Genomic DNA, 8,913 nt, shown 5'->3' on the forward strand with positions numbered 1-8,913 from the left:
ACTTTAAACAGCACCACATTAATAATGTAGGGGACTTTAGACAGACCAACGACTTCAAACAGCACCACAAACAAAGGAGAGAAAGAACTGAGGACATTATAGTTCTAACGGCTGGTATAGTGGTCTGATATGGCTGGTATAGTGGTCTGATACGGCTGGTATAGTGGTCTGATACGGCTGGTATAGAGGTCTGATACAGCTGGTATAGTGGTCTCACCATACGGCTGGTATAGAGGTCTGATACGGCTGGTATAGTGGTCTGATACGGCTGGTATAGTGGTCTGATACGGCTGGTATACAGCTGGTATTGAGGTCTGGTGGTCTGATACGGCTGGTATAGTGGTCTGATACGGCTGGTATAGTGGTCTCACCATACGGCTGGTATAGTGGTCTGATACGGCTGGTATAGTGGTCTCACCATACGGCTGGTATAGTGGTCTCAGCTGGTATAGTGGTCCATAGTGGTCTGATACGGTATAGTGGTCTGATACGGCTGGTATAGTGGTCTGATACGGCTGGTATAGTGGTCTGATACGGCTGGTATAGTGGTCTCACCATACGGCTGGTATAGAGGTCTGATACAGCTGGTATTGAGGTCTGATACGGCTGGTATAACTTAATTGAGGAAAATAAGAACAATCCGAAATTCCTTTTTGATACTGTCGCAAAGCTAACTAAAAAGCAGCATTCCCCAAGAGAGGATGGCTTTCACTTTAGCAGTGATAAATTCATGAAATTCTTTGAGGAAAAGATAATGATTATTAGGAAGCAAATTACGGACTCCTCTTTAAATCTGCGTATTCCTTCAAAGCTCAGTTGTCCTGAGTCTGCACAACTCTGCCAGGACCTAGGATCAAGAGAGACACTCAAGTGTTTTAGTACTATATCTCTTGACACAATGATGAAAATAATCATGGCCTCTAAACCTTCAAGCTGCATACTGGACCCTATTCCAACTAAACTACTGAAAGAGCTGCTTCCTGTGCTTGGCCCTCCTATGTTGAACATAATAAATGGCTCTCTATATCCACCGGATGTGTACCAACCTCACTAAAAGTGGCAGTAATAAAGCCTCTCTTGAAAAAGCCAAACCTTGACCCAGAAAATATAAAAAACTATCGGCCTATATCGAATCTTCCATTCCTCTCAAAAATTTTAGAAAAGGCTGTTGCGCAGCAACTCACTGCCTTCCCGAAGACAAACAATGTATACGAAATGCTTCAGTCTGGTTTTAGACCCCATCATAGCACTGAGACTGCACTTGTGAAGGTGGTAAATGACCTTTTAATGGCATCAGACCGAGGCTCTGCATCTGTCCTCAGGCTCCTAGACCTTAGTGCTGCTTTTGATACCATCGATCACCACATTCTTTTAGAGAGATTGGAAACCCAAATTGGTCTACACGGACAAGTTCTGGCCTGGTCTAGATCTTATCTGTCGGAAAGATATCAGTTTGTCTCTGTGAATGGCTTGTCCTCTGACAAATCAACTGTACATTTCGGTGTTCCTCAAGGTTACGTTTTAGGACCACTATTGTTTTCACTATATATTTTACCTCTTGGGGATGTCATTCGAAAACTTAATGTTAACTTTCACTGCTATGCGGATGACACACAGCTGTACATTTCAATGAAACATGATGAAGCCCCAACATTGCCCTCGCTAGAAGCATGTGTTTCAGACATAAGGAAGTGGATGGCTGCAAACTTTCTACTTTTAAACTCGGACAAAACAGAGATGCTTGTTCTAGGTCCCAAGAAACAAAGAGATCTTCTGTTGAATCTGACAATTAATTTTAATGGTTGTACAGTCGTCTCAAATAAAACTGTGAAGGACCTCGGCGTTACTCTGGACCCTGATCTCTCTTTTGAAGAACATATCAAGACCGTTTCAAGGACAGCTTTTTTCCATCTACGTAACATTGCAAAAATCAGAAACTTTCTGTCCAAAAATGATGCAGAAAAATTAATCCATGCTTTTGTCACTTCTAGGTTAGACTACTGCAATGCTCTACTTTCCGGCTACCCGGATAAAGCACTAAATAAACTTCAGTTAGTGCTAAATACGGCTGCTAGAATCCTGACTAGAACCAAAAAATTTGATCATATTACTCCAGTGCTAGCCTCCCTACACTGGCTTCCTGTCAAAGCAAGGGATTTCAAGGTATTACTGCTAACCTACAAAGCATTACATGGGCTTGCTCCTACCTATCTCTCTGATTTGGTCCTGCCGTACATACCTACACGTACGCTACGGTCACAAGACGCAGGCCTCCTAATTGTCCCTAGAATTTCTAAGCAAACAGCTGGAGGCAGGGCTTTCTCCTATAGAGCTCCATTTTTATGGAATGGTCTGCCTACCCATGTCAGAGACGCAAACTCGGTCTCAATATACTCAGAATTGTCTCAGGGTGGTAAGTTGGTGGTTGAAGATATCCCTCTAGTGGTGTGGGGGCTGTGCTTTGGCAAAGTGGGTGGGGTTATATCCTTCCTGTTTGGCCCTGTCCGGGGTGTCCTCGGATGGGGCCACAGTGTCTCCTGACCCCTCCTGTCTCAGCCTCCAGTATTTATGCTGCAGTAGTTTATGTGTCGGGGGGCTAGGGTCAGTTTGTTATATCTGGAGTACTTCTCCTGTCCTATTCGGTGTCTTGTGTGAATTTAAGTATGCTCTCTCTAATTCTCTCTTTCTCTCTTTCTTTCTCTCTCTCGGAGGACCTGAACCCTAGGAACATGCCTCAGGACTACCTGACATGATGACTCCTTGCTGTCCCCAGTCCACCTGGCCGTGCTGCTGCTCCAGTTTCAACTGTTCTGCCTTATTATTATTGGACCACGCTGGTCATTTATGAACATTTTAACCTCTTGGCCATGTTCTGTTATAATCTCCACCTGGCACAGCCAGAAGAGGACTGGCCACCCCACATAGCCTGGTTCCTCTATAGGTTTCTTCCTAGGTTTTGGCCTTTCTAGGGAGTTTTTCCTAGGCACCGCACTTCTACACCTGCATTGCTTGCTGTTTGGGGTTTTAGGCTGGGTTTCTGTACAGCATTTTGAGATATCAGCTGATGTACGAAGGGCTATATAAATACATTTGATTTGATTTGATACGGCTGGTATAGAGGTCTGATACGGTTGGTATAGAGGTCTCAACATACGGCTGGTATAGTGGTCTGATACGGCTGGTATAGTGGTCTGATACGGCTGGTATAGAGGTCTCACCATACGGCTGGTATAGTGGTCTGATACGGCTGGTATAGTGGTCTGATACGGCTGGTATAGTGGTCTGATACGGCTGGTATAGAGGTCTTACCATCGGCTGGTATAGTGGTCTGATACGGCTGGTATAGTGGTCTGATACAGCTGGTATAGTGGTCTGATACGGCTGGTATAGTGGTCTGATACGGCTGGTATAGAGGTCTGATACAGCTGGTATAGTGGTCTGATTCGGCTGGTATAGTGGTCTGATATGGCTGGTATAGTGGTCTGATACGGCTGGTATAGTGGTCTGATACGGCTGGTATAGAGGTCTCACCATACGGCTGGTATGGTGGTCTGATACGGCTGGTATAGAGGTCTCAGCTGGTATATACGGCTGGTATAGTGGTCTGATACGGCTGGTATAGTGGTCTGATACGGCTGGTATAGAGGTCTCACCATACGGCTGGTATAGTGGTCTCACCATCAGCTGGTATAGAGGTCTGATACGGCTGGTATAGTGGTCTGATACGGCTGGTATAGTGGTCTGATACAGCTGGTATAGTGGTCTGATACGGCTGGTATAGTGGTCTGATACGGCTGGTATAGTGGTCTGATACGGCTGGTATAGAGGTCTCACCATACGGCTGGTATAGTGGTCTCACCATACAGCTGGTATAGTGGTCTGATACGGCTGGTATAGTGGTCTGATACGGCTGGTATAGTGGTCTGTATAGTGGCTGGTATAGAGGTCTGATACGGCTGGTATAGTGGTCTGATACGGCTGGTATAGTGGTCTGATACGGCTGGTATAGAGGTCTGATACAGCTGGTATAGTAGTCTGATACGGCTGGTATAGTGGTCTGATACGGCTGGTATAGAGGTCTCACCATACGGCTGGTATAGTGGTACAGCTGGTATAGGTCTGATACGGCTGGTATAGTGGTCTGATACGGCTGGTATAGTGGTCTGATACGGCTGGTATAGTGGTCTGATACGGCTGGTATAGTGGTCTGATACGGCTGGTATAGTGGTCTGATACGGCTGGTATAGTGGTCTGATACGGCTGGTATAGTGGTCTGCTGGTATACTGGCTGGTATAGTGGTCTGATACGGCTGGTATAGTGGTCTCCATACGGCTGGTATAGTGGTCTGATACGGATGGTATAGTGGTCTGATACGGCTGGTATAGTGGTCTCACCATACGGCTGGTATAGTGGTCTCACCTACGGCTGGTATAGTGGTCTGATACGGCTGGTATAGTGGTCTGATACGGCTGGTATAGTGGTCTCACCATACGGCTGGTATAGTGGTCTGATACGGCTGGTATAGAGGTCTCACCATACGGCTGGTATAGTGGTCTGATACGGCTGGTATAGAGGTCTCACCATACGGCTGGTATAGTGGTCTGATACGGCTGGTATAGAGGTCTGATACGGCTGGTATAGTGGTCTGATACGGCTGGTATAGTGGTCTGATACGGCTGGTATAGTGGTCTGATACGGCTGGTATAGTGGTCTCACCATACGGCTGGTATAGTGGTCTGATACGGCTGGTATAGTGGTCTGATACGGCTGGTATAGTGGTCTGATACGGCTGGTATAGTGGTCTGATACGGCTGGTATAGTGGTCTCACCATACGGCTGGTATAGTGGTCTGATACGGCTGGTATAGTGGTCTGATACGGCTGGTATAGTGGTCTGATACGGCTGGTATAGTGGTCTGATACGGCTGGTATAGAGGTCTCACCATACGGCTGGTATAGTGGTCTCACCATACAGCTGGTATAGTGGTCTGATACGGCTGGTATAGTGGTCTCACCATACGGCTGGTATAGTGGTCTGATACTGGTATAGTGGTCTGGTATAGTGGTCTCACCATCACCGGCTGGTATAGTGGTCTGATACGGCTGGTATAGTGGTCTGATACGGCTGGTATAGTGGTCTGATACGGCTGGTATAGTGGTCTGATACGGCTGGTATAGAGGTCTGATACGGCTGGTATAGAGGTCTGATACGGCTGGGCTAGTGGTCATTACAAAAATCATGGGCATTAATATGGAGTTGGTCCCCCTTTGCTGCTATAACAGCCTCCACTCTTCTGGGAAGGCTTTCCACTAGATGTTGGAACATTGCTGTGGGGACTTGCTTCAATTCAGCCACAAAAGCTTTAGTGAGGTTGGGGACTGATGTTGGGTAATTAGGCCTGGCTCGCAGTCAGCGTTCCAATTCCTCCCAAAGGTGTTGGATTGGGTTGAAGTCAGGGCTCTGAGCAGGCCAGTCAAGTTCTTCGACACAGATCTCGACAAACCATTTGTGTATGGACCTCGCTTTGTGCACAGGGGCATTGTCATGCTGAAACAGGAAAGGGCCTTCCCCAAACTGTTGCCACAAAGTTGGAAGCACAGAATAGTCTAGAATGTCATTGTGTGCCGTAGCTTTAAGATTTCCCTTCACTGGAACTAAAGGGCCCGAACCAACCTCAAAACAGCCCCAGACCATTACATCTCCTCCACCAGACTACATTGGGGCAGGTATGTTCTCCGGGCATCCGCCAAACTCAGATTTCCAGATGGTGAAGCGTGATTAATCACTTCAGATTCAGGTTTCCTCTGTGTACGGCTGTTCAGCCATGGAAACCCAATTTATGAAGCTCCCGACGAACAGTTCTTGTGCTTCCAGAGGCAGTTTGGAATTTGGCTGTTTTTTGGAAATTTGTATTTCTTTTAAAAAATTCTGACAATTTTTACATGCTATGCGCTTCAGCACTCGCTGGGCTCATTCTGTGAGCTTGTGTGGCCTGCCACTTCACAGCTGAACCGCTGTTGCTCCTAGACGTTCCCACTTCACAATAACAGCACTTACAGTTGACTGGGGCAGCTCTAGCAGGGCAGAAATTTTGACAAAATTACTTGTTGGAAAGGTGGCATCCCATGATGGTGCCATGTTGAACATCACGGAGCTGTTCAGTAAGGCCATTCTTCTGCCAATGTTTGTCTATGGAGATTGCATGGTTGTGTGCTCGATTTCATACACCTGTCAACAACGGGTGTGACTGAAATAACCGAATCCACTCATTTGAAGGGGTGTCCACATACTTTTTAATATAATGTGTATGTATAGTGTGTGCAGTGTGTGTGTGTGTGCAGTGTGTGTATGTATAGTGTGTGTATGTATAGTGTGTGTGTGCAGTGTGTGTATGTATAGTGTGTGTATGTATAGTGTGTGTGTGCAGTGTGTGTGTATAGTGTGTGTATGTATATAGTGTGTGTGTGCAGTGTGTGTGTATATAGTGTGTGTGTGTGTGTGTGTGTGTGTGTGTGTGTGTGTGTGTATGTATAGTGTGTGTGTGCAGTGTGTGTATACTGTGCCTTGAGTTCTGATGGGGAGAGTTTCTCCAGTCGGTGGCTGGTATCAGGTGATCCCTGGTTCTTCCTGTTCAGATAGACTACACACACCTGGCTCTTCTCCAGGAACGACAGCAGCAGCAGCCTATCACTGAGCACCGCTGGGGATGACATCACACACAAAGGGTAAAGGGCAAGGTCTTAAACGGTGTGGTGAGTGTGATCTGAACTGTTTAGATAGGTATAAGCAGTGTAATAGTGGAGCGTCCACCTCCCTCCTCTCCTCCCTCCCTCCCTCCCTCCCTCCCTCCTCCCTCCCTCCCTCCCTCCCCTCCCTCCCTCCCTCCCTCCCTCCCTCCCTCCCATCCTTCCCTCCCATCCTTCCCTCCCATCCTTCCTCCCAAACATTGAATAGTTAGGACAATGTTTCCCAAACTCCCCCAAGGGAGTGCTAGGGGCATGTTTTTGCCCCTAGCACTACACAGCTGATTCAGTCCAGTAAAGCTTGATGAGGAGTTGATCATTTGAATCAACTGTGTAGTGCTAGAGGGCAAAAACCAACTGAAATGCGCTCGCCCTTGTGGTCCCAAGGGCTGAGTTTGGGAAACTCTGAGGTGGACCAAGGGGTAGGAAGTGAATTGGGACCAGCTGTGACACACTACGGTTCCCCCCCCCGCTCTATACCTTACAGTAGAGCTACGATCCTTGTTGACATATTTCATGATGGAACTTAACAGCCATTACGATCCTTTTCCAAAACTCTCTGTTTTTTAAACTCTCACTTCATCCCAATTTCAACAAGGAGCTGTGATTGCGTCACACAGAGCAGTAGATTACGCATATTTTACACCATCAAAGTATTACCGGCTGCTATTTGGCAGACAGAGGCCAAACGGCACATATACCTCACCGTTAACCCAACACACACACACACACACACACACACACACACACACACACACACACACACACACACACACACACACACACACACACACACACACACACACACACACACACACACACACACACACACACACACACACACACACACACACACACGTAGTAAGCCCCCATTGCACATTATGTCAACATGTTGCTCAGAGGTTGGCATGTGTGTGTGTTAACATATTTCTCATTCAGTCAGTCAATGGAATAGCATTAAGTGGATGTTTAAGGGGTCTGTTTACCCCTGCCCCTAATCCCCCCCACATCAGCCACCTGGTCTCCAGTGGTCCAACCAACGCCCCCGGTCCATCCTCAATCCCAAATCCTTCATTTAGGATTTTGCTGTTTGATCGGATTAAATATAATCTAATAATCCCGTTTATAGACACTCTAGTCAGATCAATACCAAACGGACCATTTTAACATGTTTATGAGTCATCTATAGCTGTGTCCCAAAAGGCCCTTTATTCCCTATATAGTGCACTACTTCTTGACCAGGGCCCATAGGGAATAGGGTGCCATTTTGGAAAAAGCCTATAAAAAGCCTATGGAAAGCCTATGGAAAAACCCTATGGAAAAGCCTATGGAAAAACCTATGGAAAAGCCTATGGAAAAGCCTATGGAAAAGCCTATGGAAAAGCCTATGGAAAAGCCTATGGAAAAGCCTATGAAAAAACCTATGGAAAACCTATGGAAAAGCCTATGGAAAAGCCTATGCGTAATGTATCAGAAAGACACTTTATGCATGACTTTGTTTAGGGAGAGTTAAGGCGATCATTGATGGTGGTATTTTATAATCATGGACATGTAGGACCAGTAGCATTAACATAAATACCAGATAAAACCTAAGTCTTTAATACAGGACATATTATAAGGCCTAGTGTTCCAGATATACACACTCAACTGTCCTGATTTCAAATTCTATTTTTTTTCCTCTCATATTCTGAGATGATATTTGCCCCGACTTCTCGCTCTCTTAATTATTCATTTTTCACACAACCACAGCGTGCGTCAGAATCATAATTATACACACTCGTACACAAACATAGCACAAGCCATTGCTAATTGCTGTGTCGGTTACTATATCTAGTGTGTGCATGAGTGTGTGTGTGTGTGTGCATGTGTGTGTGTGTGCATGAGTGTGTGTGTGCATGAGTGTGTGAGCCAATTCAAAGCAAGGTATGAGAACAGTACATGTCATGTTTTTCTCCCCAACCATTTAAATTGGTTTAATTGGTTTAATAAACAGATACATTTTAACGAGAGGGGGTTTAAGTGCACATCAAGGTTTGCAGAGCTTGGTGAATAGAGTTTCGTTTAGCAGGATCAAGTGCAATTTCATCCCCTACACAGGCTACGAAGAAGCCCACAGGCTACTGTGAGTATTCTGAGAATGGAGAAGAAAGGAGAGGGATGGAGAGGAGA

At 46.0% G+C, this 8,913-nt stretch overlaps 2 protein-coding genes across 12 annotated transcripts in view; one reads left to right on the forward strand and one right to left on the reverse strand.

The window, feature by feature from the left end:
• LOC112215282 (receptor-type tyrosine-protein phosphatase F) overlaps window positions 1-8,913 on the forward strand; it is a 532,058-nt gene that overhangs the window by 193,896 nt on the left and 329,249 nt on the right. The window lies entirely within an intron of this gene.
• LOC121847657 (extensin-like) overlaps window positions 1-8,913 on the reverse strand; it is a 69,678-nt gene that overhangs the window by 57,509 nt on the left and 3,256 nt on the right. Inside the window, exon 3 of the mRNA XM_042329601.1 lies at window positions 6,560-6,701. Within this exon, the coding sequence (XP_042185535.1) occupies window positions 6,560-6,701 (142 nt within the window). The remainder of the gene's footprint in view (window positions 1-6,559; window positions 6,702-8,913) is intronic.

The sequence above is a fragment of the Oncorhynchus tshawytscha genome, linkage group LG10 (genome assembly GCF_018296145.1).
Source record: "Oncorhynchus tshawytscha isolate Ot180627B linkage group LG10, Otsh_v2.0, whole genome shotgun sequence".
In the NCBI taxonomy this organism is placed as follows: Eukaryota; Metazoa; Chordata; class Actinopteri; order Salmoniformes; family Salmonidae; genus Oncorhynchus; species Oncorhynchus tshawytscha.